Raw genomic sequence first — 18599 nt, 5'->3', positions numbered from 1 at the left:
ATCGTTTTCTATCAGATTATGTATTACATTTATGGTATTGAATGCAACATATGTTTTAAAAGATGGCTAGTGCACAATAAACACAAACTGAAACTACTATTGGCTCCCATTTCAATCATTTGGGTTTTGCCCTCAAAAGAGACTTACTGCTTGAGGTTGTACACAATAACAATGACCAAAACATAATTTTCTAATAAAAACAAGAAAAAGAAAATATCGATTGAAATGCATTATTATCACTCATATACTGATACTATACTACAAACCCTGTTTCCATATGAGTTGGGAAATTGTGTTAGATGTAAATATAAACGGAATACAATGATTTGCAAATCCTTTTCAACCCATATTCAGTTGAATGCACTACAAAGACAAGATACTTGATGTTCAAACTCATAAACTTTTTTTTTTTGCAAATAATAATTACCTTAGAATTTCATGGCTGCAACACGTGCCAAAGTAGTTGGGAAAGGGCATGTTCACCACTGTGTTACATGGCCTTTCCTTTTAACAATACTCAGCAGGGGCGCCGAAAAGGGGGGGTAAAGGAGACAGATTCTAGGGGATCATGGTGGAGGGGGGCCCAGAGAGGCCCCTAATGATGATGAAATTATAATACAGAAAAAATAATGACACTGTGTTGGGGGCCCTGTAAAGATTCTTTTCATGGGGCCCAAAATCCCTAGCGGCGCCCCTGATACTCAGTAAACGTTTGGGAACTGAGGAGACACATTTTTTAAGCTTCTCAGGTGGAATTCTTTCCCATTCTTGCTTGATGTACAGCTTAAGTTGTTCAACAGTCCGGGGGTCTCCGTTGTGGTATTTTAGGCTTCATAATGCGCCACACATTTTCAATGGGAGACAGGTCTGGACTACAGGCAGGCCAGTCTAGTACCCGCACTCTTTTACTATGAAGCCACGTTGATGTAACACGTAGCTTGGCATTGTCTTGCTGAAATAAGCAGGGGCGTCCATGGTAACGTTGCTTGGATGGCATCATATGTTGCTCCAAAACCTGTATGTACCTTTCAGCATTAATGGCGCCTTCACAGATGTATAAGTTACCCATGTCTTGGGCACTAATACACCCCCATACCATCACAGATGCTGGCGTTTCAACTTTGCGCCTCTAACAATCAGGATGGTTCTTTTCCTCTTTGGTCCGGAGGACACGACGTCCACAGTTTCCAAAAACAATTTGAAATGTGGACTCGTCAGACCACAGAACACTTTTCCACTTTGTATCAGTCTATCTTAGATGAGCTCAGGCCCAGCGAAGCCGACAGCGTTTCTGGGTGTTGTTGATAAACGGTTTTCGCCTTGCATAGGAGAGTTTTAACTTGCACTTACAGATGTAGCGACCAACTGTAGTTACTGACAGTGGGTTTCTGAAGTGTTCCTGAGCCCATGTGGTGATATCCTTTACACACTGATGTCGCTTGTTGATGCAGTACAGCCTGAGGGATCGAAGGTCACGGGCTTAGCTGCTTACGTGCAGTGATTTCTCCAGATTCTCTGAACCCTTTGATGATATTACGGACCGTAGATGGTGAAATCCCTAAATTCCTTGCAATAGCTGGTTGAGAAAGGTTTTTCGTAAACTGTTCAACAATTTGCTCACGCATTTGTTGACAAATTGGTGACCCTCGCCCCATCCTTGTTTGTGAATGACTGAGCATTTCATGGAATCTACTTGTATACCCAATCATGGCACCCACCTGTTCCCAATTTGCCTTTTAAACTGTGGGATGTTCCAAATAAGTGTTTGATGAGCATTCCTCAACTTTATCAGTATGTATTGCCACCTTTCCCAACTTCTTTGTCACGTGTTGCTAGCATCAAATTCTAAAGTTAATGATTATTTGCAAAGAAAAAATGTTTATCAGTTTGAACATCAAATATGTTGTCTTTGTAGCATATTCAACTGAATATGGGTTGATAATGATTTGCAAATCATTGTATTCCGTTTATATTTACATCTAACACAATTTCCCAACTCATATGGAAACGGGTTTGTAGATATCGATAGCATCAACATCTGGATGGATCATCCCTAATTTACATTGGAATTTTAGCGGTTAGTTTCTTGTGTAGTCCTGCTTGGTGTGTGTGTGTTGCATGTTCAGCCATTCCTTTTCCTCTCGTACTCCAGTGATAAGACTACTTGGAAGAAACATAGTTTATTTTATGCCAAGGTAGTGAGGATTAGTATATTAGAAGAGGCTTTGCACTGTGGATAGACTACATCGAAGCGAGGCCTGGGCGATATGGCCTAAAAATAAAATCCCAGATTTTTTCACAAAAAATTTGATTTACGATTTTTTGCCCTACTTTTTAAAGGAACCATTGAATACAAATGACAGATATAATTCAAAACTATGTTTTCTTTTATTTAATCAAAAACTAATAGTTTGAAATGCCACTGCATATACTGCATTTTACTCAAAGCAAAAATCTGATTGAAATAATGTTGTTTTTAGACCAGATATACATTTGTATAATTTCAAATAAATACATTAAGAGCTTCCCTTGGGAAGCAATACTTCTGCTTGAATAGAATAATTATGTTAACAAAAATGTAGCTTTGCACATTGCATGCGAATAAACAATCTCCAACATTGAGATCAATAAAGTGCAACCTTCTGTCTTGAATAGCATAGTTCTGTAAATAAAAATGTAGTATTACACATTGTATCCAAATAAGTAATCAAGTAAAACATTGAGATGACTATAGTTTGTTTCAGTAAATGGATAAAGTAAACACAGCCTTTTTCTTTCACACATCTTTGCTTCTTCCTACTCCTTTTTCGGCCATGATGTAAAAAGAAAGGATATATAATTATGTGTGATGTACCGTATATATTGTAAGTGTGTTCATGTTCAAAAGCGACTGCTTTCATGATAGCTCTACACATTGTGCTTCCTTCTCATCATACATGGATGGCATCATTATATATACCTGGTGTAAATGATTCCACCATAGTAAGGTGATTTTTAGCCTGTAGTTTGTTGTAGCGTCTTGTTCACCTCGTAAAGAGTTGTATTTCCCGCACTCGGCTAGAGGCTTTGGTTTAAGTTGGTTGGTTGGCCTTTTTGAAACAAACTTTGCAGTGTGCAGTCAATTGTTCCACGCTTGTTGCCGCAAAACCAAAGTACTGACAACACTTTTCTTTCCTTGGGAACAAATGTCTCGCTCTCGTTAGCGCTAGCATTAGCCATGTTTAGCTATGTGAGCCGCTAAGGACATAAGGGGACTGCGCAAGCTACGGAAGCTCCTGAGTAGAGATGTCCGATAATGGCTTTTTTGGCGATATCCGATATTCCGATATTGTCCTACTCTTAATTACTGATCCCGATATCAACCGATACCGATATATACAGTCGTGGAATTAACACATTATTATGCCTAATTTTGTTGTGATGCCCCGCTGGATGCATTAAACAATGTAACAAGGTTTTTCAAAATAAATCAACTCAAGTTATGGAAAAAAAAGCCAACGTGGCACTGCCATATTTATTATTGAAATCACAAAGTGCATTATTTTTTTTAACATGCCTCAAAAGAGCAGCTTGGAATTTGGGACATGCCCTGAGAGAGCATGAGGAGGTTGAGGTGGGCGGGGGCGGGGTTCAGGTGGGGGGTAGCGAGGGGTGTATATTGTAGCGTCCCGCAAGAGTTAGTGCTGCAAGGGGTTCTGGGTATTTGTTCTGTTGTGTTACGGTGTGGATGTTCTCCCGAAATGTGTTTGTCATTCTTGTTTGATGTGAGTTCACAGTGTGGCGCATATTTGTAACAGTGTTAAAGTTGTTTATACGGCCACCCTCAGTGTGACCTGTATAGCTGTTGACCAAGTATGTTGGCATTCACTTGTGTGTGTGAAAAGCCGTAGATATTATGTGACTGGGCCGGCACGCAAAGGTAGTTCCTTTAAGGTTTATTGGCGCTCTGTACTTCTCCCTACGTCTGTGTACACAGCGGTGTTTTAAAAAGTCATAAATTTTACTTTTTGAAACCGATACCGATAATTTTGAAACCGATAATTTCCGATATTACATTTTAAAGCATTTATCGGCTGATAATATCGGCAGTCCGATATTATCGGACATACCTACTCCTGAGGGGCAAAAAGTATGGCAGAGCAAGAGGAGAAAAAAATAGATTTTTTAATTTTTAAATTGTCCGCGAAAAAACCCTCAAATATATCGATAAAATTGATATATCGCCCTGGGACAAAGCTGCGGTGAAGATCGGCTGGGCTCGGCATCTCATCAGCCGATCACTCACCAGTGGAAAAAGGCAAATATCGGCCCCATGATCAAGATCAGGACATCTCTAACATCCATCCAACCATCCATTTTCTACTGCTTGTACAACCACCATAACTTTGGTTCCGAAAGGGACAAGCGGTAGAAAATTGATGGTTGGATGGGTACTTGAAGATCTCTTCACTGCTCAAAAGAAACTCCAATATTTACTTTAGTTTTACTTCTTTGTCGCATATTTGCTGGATGGTTTTTCTTGTCCATACCAATACCTGGTATTTTCAAACTTTATATACTGTACGTGTATCATGACAGACAGCATATACTGTCTGGCTGGCTGTGTACAAACAAAATATGAAATGCGGGCTAATACTTTACAGCAGTGGTTCTTAACCTTGTTGGAGGTACCGAACCCCACCAGTTTCATATGCGCATTCACCAAACCCTTCTTTAGTGAAAAATAAAATGTTTTTTTTTTTTCAAGTTCAAGACAGAGTTATATGTTTCTGGTAACACTTTAGTATGGGGAACATATTCTAAGTAACAAAGACTTAATTTAGAGTTTTTTGGACACTAGTGGAACATATTCTAAGTAACAAAGACTTAATTTAGAATTATTTGGTTAGGGTTAGGGTTAGAGGGTTAGGGCCAGGGTTATAATAAGGCTATGCCGAATAAGGCATTAATAAGTACTTAATAATGACTAGTTAAGAGCCACTATGTTACTAATTTGCATGTTAATAAGCAACTAATTAATGGTGAATATGTTCCCCATATTAAAGTGTTACCATGTTTCATTACTGGTGCACAAAATGAACCGTGCATGAACATCACCTTGTTCAAAGAACAAAACCAACACAGTGTATAAACTCACAACAAATTACACACCTGCAAAGCAGTGTGACTTCTGCTGTTGCTGTATCCGTAATACGCCGATAGGGAGAAGTTTTTATTTACACGATGAGTCTGGTGTGTCTTGACCTACGCCGAACCCCTGAGCCCGACTCACCGAACCCCTAGGGCTCGATCGAACCCAGGTTAAGAACCACTGCTTTACAGATACTGTGATATGATTGTTCATGTTTTTCAGTCAGTACAGATTGGTGTCTTATCGCATTGTGTTGTGCATTACAAACTCAAACGCGTGTTGTGCTTACATAGAAGCTCGCCTATTTCTTGCCGTAGTTAGCTTTTAGGGCTAATACTGAAGCCCGGCGGTGTGTGATAGAAAAAGAGTTCCTCGTTGTTCGCTCTTACAATAACAATGCAGTTCAGTGATTATACAGGTTACGGAACATCAATTAAGTATTGGTGACGGTTTTAAAATGCATTTTTAAAGTGATTTAGAGGTAGAATAGATTGCTCCAATTAGCTGCATTGGTAGCTACCTAGAATGAGACCATTTTTACATGTTAGAATGCAAAAAAAAACAACAACAATTTGTCTTTTTGTCTCTCATGATGATTGTGAACAATAGGCAACATTTAAAAAAAAAAAAGTGCAGTTGCCCTTATAAGCGCCGAAGTGCAGAAAACCAAAAGGCGAAACGTCACGCGCAACCCAGGTACCGTAAGATGGCGCTGTTGGATTTTATGGGGATCGGTGACCGGTAGGACCAGAGGGATTAGGTCGGTGCCAAAAAAAGAACTGGATTCAGTACCAATCCTTAAGGATAATAACGGTCTAGGATTCAAACCAACTAAATTTTGATTGCTAAAAAGTAACTTAGCCCCTAAGCCACGTGCATGTGTGTGCTTTCTGTGGTCTGCTTGGACACACCAGGAGCTTCGCGGGCCAAAAATGTACAGCACTGGCTTCAATAAAAGATGAGCCTATCTGCAGATACACGTTTCCTGCAACAGGATATGCTTCTTCTGTGTTCGTAAAAATTCTATCCTGTTTTGTTGTCGTTTTTTATTCACCTCGCCTACATTAACTTCAGCTAGACATCAATTAATCAAAGCTATTTATGCAAAATTAAGATTTTTTCTGTACAATGTTTTAGCTGGAATATGGTGATGAATAATTCAGAGCCAAACATGATGTGTTTTCCTTTTATGCGCTCAAGAAAAATGTGCAGTATTTGCGCTTTGGCAGAGAACGTATTAAAGTATTATTCGACTTAAGTACTGTATTAAAACATTAGCAGGCACACCACATACATTCATAGGCCTCAGTTGCTTGTTTTGGAACTTCGTATAACTTGATAGTGCAAAAACAGCTTAAAGTCATGCATTGACACTAATGCCATGCCCTAACAAAGAACTACTACATGCTACTTTTTATGGTCTTTGTCCAAGTTTCAAAGATGTCACTTACTTCAGAGATATGTTGTTTCCTAGCATGCATGCAATTTGTACAGGAAAAGGAATTTATACCCAGTTATTCATTCACATTGCTCCCAGTAGCACCTTCCACAGGTGTTGATGCTAATGAAAAAGCTTCACCAAATTCGCGCAGAGCACCTGCACTAAATGGTTGTGTGTTTTGTGACCTGGCTGGTAGCCATAGTGGAGCATTTAAGTGGCCAATAAGCTGATATTTCCCTTAGGAGCTGCAACAACTATAGGAAAGGACAGTGTGCTTGAATGCAAAGCTCATAGTAAATACTCCATCTAATTAGTACCGTATTTTTCGGACTATAATTCGATGTTTTTTTCATAGTTTGGCCGTGGGTGCGACGTATACTCCGGAGCGACTTATGTGTGAATTTATTAACACATTATTGTAATAGTAACTTTCAAGCTCCGGCTCTAACAGATAAGTACAACTTTCCACTGCTTTTTGATGTTGTTGGTAATGTTTTAATGTGTTTAAAAGACACTGGTGGTTATTAGGATCATCACAGACATGCAAAAAGATCGCTTGGCCCTGCGATGAGGTGGCGACTTGTCTAGGGTGTACCCCGCCTTCCGCCCGATTGTAGCTGATATAGGCTCCAGCGCCCCCCGTGACCCCAAAGGGAATAAGCGGTAGAAAATGGATGGATGGATGGATGTAAAATATCAAATAATATTATTTATCTCATTCGTGTGAGCGACAAAGAAAATGTCCGCAATCATCACACACACGTCAGCAATCGTCACTCACACGCCAACCAATAAGAATTCGGCGGGGGGCGGGTCATGGCAGAAGTGCATTGTGGGTCATGATATGCTAACTGCTATATGCTATACGCTACTACCGAAGCTAAAAAAATGGATCACATCAACAATCGCGGTAACTTATAAAAACTGAGAAGGACTGAACTAAAATGGCACCGAAAAGGAAATCATATACTGCAGATTACAAGCTGGACGTAGTGAAGTATGATGCAGAGAACAGCAATCGAGCAGCAGAAAGAAAGGACGCTAGCGGGGCGCATACCAGAGGCGACACCGAGGAAAAAGATTTCATCGGATTTAGCTATCGGGAGTGACAGATTGTTTGGTAAACGTATAGCATGTTCTATAAGTTATAGTTATTTGAATGACTCTTACCATAATATGTTACGTTAACATACCAGGCACATTCTCAGTTGGTTATTTATGCGTCATATAACGTACACTTATTCAGCCCGTTGTTCACTATTCTTTATTTATTTTAAATTGCCTTTCAAATGTCTATTCTTGGTGTTGAATTTTATCAAATAAATTTCCCCAAAAAATGCTACTTATACTCCAGTGCGACGTATATATGTTTTTTTCCTTCTTTATTGTGCATTTTCGGCCGGTGCGACGTATACTCCGGAGCGACTTATAGTCCAAAAAATACGGTATGTCTGCTAGTACAGCCTATAAGTTAATGCATAGTCACATGGAATGGAAAACTACATGTTGTAACTAACAAAATACACATACTGCTATTAGAGACAACCAACCCAGCTGATGGAGTTTATTCTGAAAGCTACAACTGCATGACTGTCTTTAATGTCACCTCAAAACACAGATTTTGAACCATTTTCAAACATGACGGCATATGCGTGTGTGGTTATGTTGACATCAACAGTTGGTGAGCTGCTTTCTCGCGTCGAAGTTTGTGGAAGTTTATTCTAGATCATAAATAATGTATCTCACCTTGATAGTAGAAGGATGAGTATGTAATCCAAACAAGTTGGTACACTTTGACATCCAATTGGAGATAGCGAGAAAGACGCGAAAAGATGCTTGGTTCCAACCCCCTTTCCTTTGTGAGGATTATGAGTCATTCTTCATCTAAAGCAGTGGTCCCCAACCACCGGGCTGTGGCCCGGTACCAGTCCGTAGATCGATTGGTACCGAACCGCACAAGAAATTAAAAAAATATATATAAAAAAAAATAAAAAAATTTTTTTTTATTAAATCAACATAAAAAACACAATATACACTTACAATTAGTGCACCAACCAAAAAACCTCCCTTCCCCATTCACACTCATTCGCACAAAAGGGTCGTTTCTTTCTGTTATTAATATTTCTGGTTCCTACATTATATATCAATATAGATCAATACAGTCTGCAGGGATACAGTCCGAAAGCACACGATTGTATTTTTTTATGACAAAAAAACAAAAAACAACAAAATACCATACCCCCCCGGGCCGTGGGACAAATTTTCAAGCGTTGACCGGTCCGCAGTTACAAAAAGGTTGAGGACCACTGATCTAAAGGGGAATATATCAACATCCTACCGGGTTGGAGACCACTGCTTTAGATGAAGAATGACTCATAATCCTCACAAAGGAAAGGGGGTTGGAACCAAGCATCTTTTCGCGTCTTTCTCGCTATCTCCAACTGGATGTCAAAGTGTACCAACTTGTTTGGATTACATACTCATCCTTCTACTATCAAGGTGAGAGACATTATTTATGATCTAGAATAAATCCCAGAGACAGGAGACACTGTACAGTAAGTGATGTTTTATTATTTTTGTTGACCCTCATGAAGTCTTCATTGAGGAGTAATCAGTGACGTTGTTGAAAAAAATAGCGATCGTAAAATGAATACGCTTAAAATGATCAATATATGTAAATATTGCTTGTTATTATAAATGTGCCTATTACTACATTACATATATACTTACAACATGTATATTAAACTTTAATGTACGTGTTTGGATTTTTTTTAAGGGCAAAATAGAGCGGCTCCCTTAGGCTCCATTGTAAGCTGACTTTTGATTGCATTTATTTATTTAGTTAGAATGCATTAAAAAAAAGAAAAAAACGTATGTGTACTTGTCATACATAATGATTGTGAATGATAGGCACAATTAAAAAAAAACAAAGGGTGTACCCCGCTTTCCGCCCGATTGTAGCTGAGATAGGCTCCAGCGCCCCCCGCGACCCCGAAGGGAATAAGCGGTAGAAAATGGATGGATGGAAACCTGCAGTTCCCCTTTAAGGGCAATGCGTAGAAATGGGTTTTAAATATTAATAATACAATCTTTGTTGAACTGTAAGTAATTTCTGGTAATATATACTGTATAAAGTTACACACACATTTAAACAGGTGTAACCTAACCTCAAGCATTAATAGGCTGAAAGAAGAAGGGGATTTTGCTTGTGCATACATTTAAATCATAATACCACAAGTTCACATCCGCTTTCTGCCATGCTTGAAGAGTCTCCAAAAAGAGCGTCATGACAACCTCTACATGTGCTCCATCACAGGTTGTGTACTGTAGCGAATGGCTTCTTGCAATTCATGCTGCACACTAAAACAAATTTTGGTTCGTTGTCTACCTGTCACGCAGTTGACAAACTTCCTGCGCAGTAACTGTCAACTTGACCGCGGCTTTCACAGCTTCCTCTCATCTACTCTCCTCCCTGCCCCTTCCCTCCACTTCCTCCTTTCAATACCCCATATGTCACTAACCACTTCTGTACAGCGGTTGGTCTGCGGTGATGACCTTATATGGTTTCCATGGATACCAAGAAGAGTACGTGTCAGACAGTGTGGCCTGCTGATGAGAACGAAACCTGGGTCGTGCACTTTCCTGGAAGGAATGCGCACTCTCAGACGGCTTGTACCGCGAACGAAAGCCGCGGCGGTGTCTCGTGTCGAGACAGCGTCTGCACGCAAAAAACGGAAACTGAACTTGAGTGGTTGCAATTTACCTCTCAGCTGAGTGCTCTGCTCTTATAGAAAATGTGAAAACTTTTGAGAAAAAAAAATCATAAATGGGACTGATTAAGTGTGAAAAAGCTCATGTTTTGTAGCGCAGTACCATTTCGGTCCTCAAGAGGTGATGGAGAGTCAAAGAGGTGCACATTTTGGTGTTGAAATGCATGGGTGTGCTCGCACTTGCTCGGTTCGGTTAAAAGAAACTTTGGTGTGTTTGCTCCGCTTGTGCAAGCACTGGGACAGCCTGAAAGATGCAGGTGAATTCTGGTATTGTTCGGTTTATCCGAGCTCAAATGTGAATGCCACACTCACCAAAAGACATGGACCTAAGGCTGGGCGATATGGCCTTTTTTAATATCAAGATATTTTTAGGCCATATCACGATACACGATATATATATCTCGATATCCGCTGCCCGGATATGCCTTCCAAATATTAAATAAATGCGATCAAAAGTCAGCTTACAATGGAACCTATGAAAGCCACTCTCCCTTAAAAAAATATATTAAGCGTTTATATATATGATGTAAGTATATATGTAATGTAGTAACGAGCACATTTATAATAACATTTAAATTAAATAACTTTTTAAAAATGCATCAAGATGTTCCCCTTATTTTTTAACATCACTGATTACTGCTCACTGCAGACATCATGAGAGCCAACAAACATAAAAAAACATCACTTACTGTAAAATGTCTGCTGTCATTAGGATGCCAACTGCTTGGATGTTGATGTATTCCCGTTTACATGAAAAATGTCTCGTAAAACTCGTGAAGAAAAAAGGGATGGAACAAAGCGTCTTTTCGTGTCGTTATTGCCATTCAAAATTGGATGTCAAAGTGCACCAACTTGTCGGAATATGTCCTCGTCCTTCTACTATACAGGTGCTCTGAGGCATGATTTATGATTGCCAATAAAGTTTGACGAGCAAGGAAACAAGGAAGCAGCTGATCAGTCGATCATATCAACATTGACACAAGCTTGTGATCACGGCCTCTCTACAAATAGTTTGTCTGCGTTAGCGCTTATAATAACATTGTAACTAATACTTGGTTAACATTCAAGTTACGAAATGTAAATAGATTATTTTTGTTGCCTTTTGAATGTTTTATATTGGGTTTTATGGGCAGAATAGAGGACCTCCCATTGGCTCTGCTGTAAGCAGATTTTTATTTATGTTTATTTTAAAATTAGAATGCATTAAAAAAAAGAATTAGTTTTATAATAACCCATTTATAATGATTGTGAACGAAAGGCAAAATTCCAGAAAAAGTGCAGTTCCCCTTTAAGCGAGTAATTACCTGTGATTGATCATGATTAATCCAAATTCCAAAAGGTGATTAATCTGATTAAAAAAATAATCATTTGACAGCCCTAGTTTTATTCTTTTAAAACGTATACGCATAATAAGAAACAACCCTTTCAATTCACTCTGACAATAACAACACATACCTCTCGTAGGCAGGTATAGATGGGACAGACGAGTACCCGGAATGGCTGCCCGGAACTGCTCATCATTGTTCCAAACACCTCACACAGGAAAGTGATGAAACCCAACCACATCTCCACGTCCGACTTCTGGATCTCCTCGCGGCGGGCGAAGTCCCTCTGTGGGTATGCGATGGAGGTGGAGGAGAGAAAGAGAGAAAATATACAGATTAATCTCTGGTAGGTGAATGTTAAAAATGTTACATTTGTCAGTGGCAAAGATAAACTCTCATTCTTGCCAGAGCCACTAATCTCTGTTAATATCTCTGATTGGAGTTTTTGTCAGTGGCGCACACATTAACCTTTGGTCCTTCAGAGTGCTTTAAGCTAAAAAGCAGTTGAAGAACATTTAACAAAATTCATAAATTTCTCATGCAAATCGAAAACGGGTGAACCAAAAATGTCAGGTTAATGGGGATTAATGCCTGAAGTGCGAGCGTGCAGATGTTGCAATGTGAGTCAAAAGAAAACTTTATTAACAGGCAGCCTCATTGCCCACTTTGACCATTTTTAACTAACAACCTGCACAAGTTCTGCAAAGTGTTGTATCGGTCTCAAGTTAAGCCGAAGTGGCAGACCAAGACGATGAGTAGAAAAAAAGAAAAGGCCAAATGCTCATCTTGCCTCCCCCATAGCCAAGCTCTCAAGGGCAGCAAGTCACATTACAACGCAACCAACAATTGATGTGCTTCGCTGCTAATGAGCCGAGTGGTCACACAATAATTGCCTCCATATTGAGACACAAAGAGTCTTGAAACAACATCATTAACAAAGGGCATCATGAACATTTACAGCGTTTTGAGGCGCAACGTGAAAATGTCATGTACAAAAAAAGGGAGATCCCGGGAGTGAGGAGGGCAGGGAAATACAATTAAATAAAGTACTGATTCTTATTGAAGTAGCATGTTTATAGGGCAAGGAACTACGACTTTATTCTTGCAGGCAGGAGGGAGCAACTATAGAGTACCTCAGTCAAAGTAAAAAAATAAAAATAAATGAAAATAAAAAATTCACTATATTCTAGCATGGAGGTGCAAGCTTCAAACACCTCAAATACTTTCGAATTAATTCACACTTTGAGACATTTTGATACTCAAAACAGTCATTTTTAAGCATTGTCTTTTTTCTAATAAATTGTTCTGCCTAAAAGTTAATAAGCTGAAATTCTGCCACATGTTCTACTTTTAAATCGCATTATGCCCTCAAATTGCAGTGTCATTACGAATGGGAAAAACACAAATTATCGCTGAGTGTGTAGTCTTGTGTTTTTATTTTATTACACTCACAACCCGATGCCCTTTTTGAACCCATTAACTCTCATTATAATGCATATTTTTCAATGCAATCCTGATGTAGTAATACATTTCCCATACTGAACAACTACAGTATAGCCAACCAGCAGCGCGACGGTTAGGAATTCTGGGCCCCATGTAAAAAATAAATAAATCACACTGCCTGAGCTTCATCAGGGCAGCTGTTACCACAATCCTATTATTATTTTTTTTTCATTTTTCTTGTTCTTACTTTTCCCTCTATACGGCACCCCTGAGGACGTTCCTCACATTTCAGTAACCATTTTATTAAACCTTCTCAAAACATCCAAATTATGTCCGAAATGTTTCCCTGAATGAACCGCAGCTTTGCAGTGCCGGCAGCACTTGTGCAGCCCCAGAACATGATGCTACTTACTTGAGTTGGCAACTATTTAGGCAATAACGGCTGTGTGACATGTCATGTTCATGTTCTATACTGCTAAACAAGCTCCAGACGGACAAATCATAAATATATCCCAAATTACATTTCTATAGCATTGTCCCTTGGGAAGATATGCTGTAATAAAAATGATTTCTAAATGCGAGGGGTGTAGCTTAAGCCATTTCAGCTGATGTCATGAACTTCTATTGCTTGGATTTACATGACATCATGTCCGGCTCATTAAATATGCGTGGTGGACAAGCCAGCGTCTGTTCTCAACATGTACGAGGCACCATTTAGCCTTTCTCGAAGAAAAATGCCCGATTCTCGCCTTGTTTTAGGATGTTGGAACCGCGTTCTAATTGTGAATAGGATAAACGCTTCTTCAGAGTTCTTTGAGAGATAATCAAGGAGGGCGGAAGAGTGCAAGATTTTACGAAAGACAAGGGGAAAAGTGGCATGCGCTCCAGTCCAAGGGAGAAGATAGAGTTGAAGAACGTACAAGTTTGCAATGATCACTTGGTTAAAAGTTTGTTTGATATACTTTTAACGTTTAGTATTTCCCAATCAAGTATTATCTTGATATTTGTATTCTATTTTGCTCACAGTTTTTAAAATGCATTTTTGCTATTAGTGTTTGGTAAACCACCAACTCGGCCACTCTACAAAAAGAAATAAAAAATGAGCAAAATCAAAAAATAATTAAGCTTTTACCAAAGGCATCAATCATTAATGAAGCTTTAAGCACAAACACAATGTTGAGATCTATTTTCTGATAAAGACGGGGAAAAATATGCGTACTTGTAAACAGCGTGTGCAACAACAAGGCAACAAACATGGCTGTAGACGCAAAGTTAAATCATGAAATGCATACTTATCTGAGCAAAAACGACGCCTGATATATCTTGATACCAATTTCCTTAACCCAGCCACACACAAATATGTTGTAGGCATCCATGCTTTTCCAAGTTTTCGTCTGTTTTGTCATGTAGAATAAAGTCTGGAGCACCAGATAGTTCAATAAGTCTGGGAATTCCACCGACGGATAATACTTCAGATCAATCAACAAATCTTGGTTTTAAAAAGAATAGAGATCTATTCCATTGCATAATTAGATTTTTTTTTGCTTGTATCTGCTTTTTGCAGGAAGATCTAGGCCCCTTGTGTATTCAAGAGTTTGTGCGCTGCTTGCTGCACAGCAGCCATCTTGGTTGGCTTGGTTGACCACCACTGTTTTTCACTTCCGGAAATAATTCACATCACGGAATACAAGCAAAAGGTAGCAAACTGGTTAAGATCAACTCAATAGCGTATCACCTGGTTGCAGCCAAACAATATACACCATTTTGTCTTAAATGCTTTAAGCTTTGATTAATCAAAATGACACACTGAGTCAAATGGAAATCATGGCCTTTCATGGCAAAGGAAGGAGCTCATCAGAGAGCAGGAGAAAAAAAAAAGAGTAGAAGTGAGTGAAAGTGACTTGGCGTGGCAGCTGGCAGGTTAGGGTTTGGACCTTTTAAATGTAACGTGAAGACAGCATGGACGTGTTCGTCCTGGTTGACCACTTGGAGACACTTCCCCGCTTTGGGTGAGTTGTCTGAATCGCCGGACCGAAAGAAGAGAGCAGTAGGGGAGCGCTGATGGCATGAAGAAGGGGCCTGGGTGTCTTGTATTGAGGCAGTGGCCCTTGGCATCACGGGTGAGGAGAGCCTGTCGGATGGAATGGTGAGGGGGACTATCAGCAAACGGAGCTCATGAGGGCTGGGAAGCCACCAGGGAATGCTTGAGAGGATGCTTTACAACAGCGGAGATGTTTGCTGTTATAAAGGAAGGCTGAGGGATGGCAGTTCTAAAAATCGACTTACACCAAGAAAGTAAAGTGAGGAAGAAGCTGATGAAATCAAAGAGGATGCAGTCAAAACACGAAGAACAGGACTTCTGTTAAAGATTTAAAGTCTGACTTGCAAAATCAATGTGTAAACAACTGTGGTATTGACATTTTGTTCCCTAAGATCAAAAAGGTATTTTAGTTCAGGAATATTTAAAGCTGCTGTATGTTTGCCTAGAGGCCGTTAACTTTTGACTATGCGGCAAAAATAACATTCTGCACTCTTCTGGTTTTGACCAGGTAAACTAAGGCCAACATAACACAAACACACCCACGCACTTGATATTTTTTTACGTTTGGACACCCTTGACACACACCCTATTTCATTCACATTGGATCAGATTTAACAGCAATACGATTGATTTATTGTTATGTTTTTTGCCTATTCTTATTTGAGATTCCATAACAGTCCGTGATAAAAAGGTTAATAAATTACTGTGTTGACAAAGTAAAAGATGGCCCAATTGTTTAAGACCGGTTTTGAGAGGTTTTTAACGTCAAAATAATAGAGTAAAAATATTTTTTAATATGTTTTCAGTATTGGTGAAATAATTGGTAGAGTGTACTAAAAAAAGATGACGTAATTGTATGCGATGTTTATTGACTCTCCTTCCCGATCATGATTTTGATCTGAAATTAGCATTGAAAACGCCTCTGTTGTCTACTAATTTGCCCAAACTTTGAGACATGTTTTTATGTCGAGGCTGCATTTCTCCAGGTCACTGTTGTGTGTGACTGACCGGAAGAAAAGCTCTGACTCGCTTTGGTGCAAGTCATTTGGCGGCAACTGTTGGTTGTTGCTGTCTGTCTAAATCTCTACACCCCAAATATAAGACGACCGACCTACCTGTCTTTTTCTGATTATTTTCTAAGAGCAAAAAAAAAAACTTCTCATATTTCTGTCAGAATGGTAATAATTGTGTTAAGTTGCGTCAAACCCGAAAACCAAACACTCCATCGCAGAAATAAAGATTACCTGGAACATGTTGAGAAGCAGCGACCTAAACTTGGTCCCCTCCACCATGAACAGCGCCATCTTGTCGCAAAGCTTCGCGGCAGTGGCGGCGAAGCTCCGGTCCGAGACGGCCTTGCTGTAGATGGCGCTGACCACTTGAGACAAGGTCTCCTCCGACTGTGCCGAGTTCTGCGCTTCCTCCATGAAGGAGGCCAGCTGCTCCTCCACGCCGCTGCTGTTCCTCCTCATGCTGTTGAGTAGCTTGACCAGGCGGTCCATGCTCTGTGAGCCGGATGCTTCTGTGAGCGCCTCCTCCTTAGGGAGAAGACATGGTAGTGGTAGGCAACATGAAAGTCTTTACTAAAAAGAATGACAATAGCATATATTATTTGAAGAAGCTCATCTTTCACAGATAGGCAGCAGGTTTATGGCAGCAACACAAACCAATCAATCACTTGAGCCATGACCAATATAATTTATGTTAGATTAGCTTATTGATCTGTTTTATGTATACATTTTATGTGGGAAGATAAACATAACGTATTAAACAAATTTTTTCAATTAGATTTATTATGTCAGGGATCTGTCTCAACTGTTATTTGCTTCTGAGGAGTACTTTCTTTTGTTGATTTTTTTGCCATGCTTGATTATCGCGGGGTTACTTTCCCGTCACCCCTGTGATTTATGAATTTCCGCAAAGTAGAGATTCTATTTATTTTATGATTTTTATAAATGCCGTATGCATTTAAAGTCTTTAGAAGCCTTACAGCTTTCCCACAGCCTTGTAAAACCTTCCTATGCTCCTAAAACCCTTCTTACAAAATTTAAATGGGTATTCAAATCTTAATGTACTCAATGGTACTTTTAAATTTGCGATGCACTGAGACCGCAGTAAGCAAACCGTAAAGTGGTGAGGGAACAAAGTTTGTAGACATCGTCTTGCTAAAATATAAAACTATTAAACTTTTTATCAAGACATTTGAATGTTTTGGGCCAAAAAATTACTGGTATTAGGTCCATATACGTAAATTTGGTGCTTCTCAATGAAAACTAAACATTATCATCCTTGTAAAAGCAGATTTTTTTAATAGGATCTCAGATTTAAAATAAATTCACTCAACCACCTACTGAAGGAAGGCTCTTGCTCTGACTGACTCAAAGGCGTCACTGAGGATTAATGCTTGTGAATTCTCACTTTGGTGCCTGCTGAGGAGTCTCATGCTGTTACCTTCAAGCCGCCAAGAAGCAGAAAAAGTTGACTTACTCACCAGTTGAGTCAAAACTAAAGGCTAAAAAAACTAAGTGGCTAAATGACTAAAAGCATAGTGGGTATACCTGTGATAAAAGTAGCGTGTGTATACACACAAATTAATCTTGATTGGCTTAATCATGAACATCAGAAGTAAGCAGCTTTTCGGTACCTTGTCCTTCAGTCTCCTCCTCAGCCTCTCCTTTGACGACTGCAGCAAGCTGATACGGGGCTCTATGGACTGCCCCTTGCTTGACGTGCTGGTCCCCCATGGGCTGGGAGAATTTTTGCCTGTCAGATCTGAGGAAGCGTTTGTGTTAAGCGCTGACTCAGATCTGGGTGAGTCACGGGGACTCTTGCAGTCTCGAGGCTCCTCCATCTGTCGGATCTGCTTGTTACCCACTTTTACATTCTCTGTCGTGTCTTTGGTTGCTCTCGGTGGTACTCCTTTATCAGAAATTGACAGGTTTTGCTGTCCGTGGCCTTTCTGATTGGGGTGCCAACGTCTGTTCTGACTGTATCCGTGCGAGGTTCCTCCTTGGCGTTGCCCGTGTCCTCCTTGATACTGGCGAGGAGACCGCACAGAGCCATTGTTTCTATTGTCTCCTGCTTCTGTTGGGTTCGGTGACTGCTGTTGGGTTTGATCCCGTTGATGTTGCGGAGACGGGTGTGGGCTCTGGTTCTTCCCTCCTTGAGGTCGCTGTTGTCTCCTGGAACATGAGCAGGTATCGGTAAGCTTTGCTGTTATGCAACATAATGGCGGTCAACCACCTCAACTAAAATAGTGCTGACAAAAAACCGCAACCGCTGCTATCAATCCAATCCAACAATCACATCATGTTGCTTACATTAGGATGCACAATGAGGTTCCCAGTCCTGCATAGTTCTGTCCTTTGGCTGTACTGCCTCTGTGCTTGACCAACCACTGACATATGGTGCAGGAGATTAGCCACCTTGGCACCAAGAAGGTAACCTA

The 18599-nt window shown here is 39.9% G+C and overlaps 1 protein-coding gene across 1 annotated transcript in view; it reads right to left on the bottom strand.

Annotated features, from left to right (window-relative positions):
* The window catches only part of ctif (CBP80/20-dependent translation initiation factor), a 111496-nt gene that overhangs the window by 13714 nt on the left and 79183 nt on the right, over positions 1 to 18599 (bottom strand). The window contains exons 9-11 of the mRNA XM_061927265.1: positions 17796 to 18333; positions 16396 to 16689; positions 11798 to 11953 (exon numbers count right to left, since the gene is read on the bottom strand). Coding sequence (XP_061783249.1) covers positions 11798 to 11953; positions 16396 to 16689; positions 17796 to 18333 — 988 coding nt within the window. The remainder of the gene's footprint in view (positions 1 to 11797; positions 11954 to 16395; positions 16690 to 17795; positions 18334 to 18599) is intronic.

This window comes from Nerophis lumbriciformis, linkage group LG32 (assembly GCF_033978685.3).
Source record: "Nerophis lumbriciformis linkage group LG32, RoL_Nlum_v2.1, whole genome shotgun sequence".
In the NCBI taxonomy this organism is placed as follows: Eukaryota; Metazoa; Chordata; class Actinopteri; order Syngnathiformes; family Syngnathidae; genus Nerophis; species Nerophis lumbriciformis.
The sequence above is the reverse complement of the archived record's forward strand: the minus strand, read 5'-3'. Positions and strand labels throughout refer to the sequence as shown.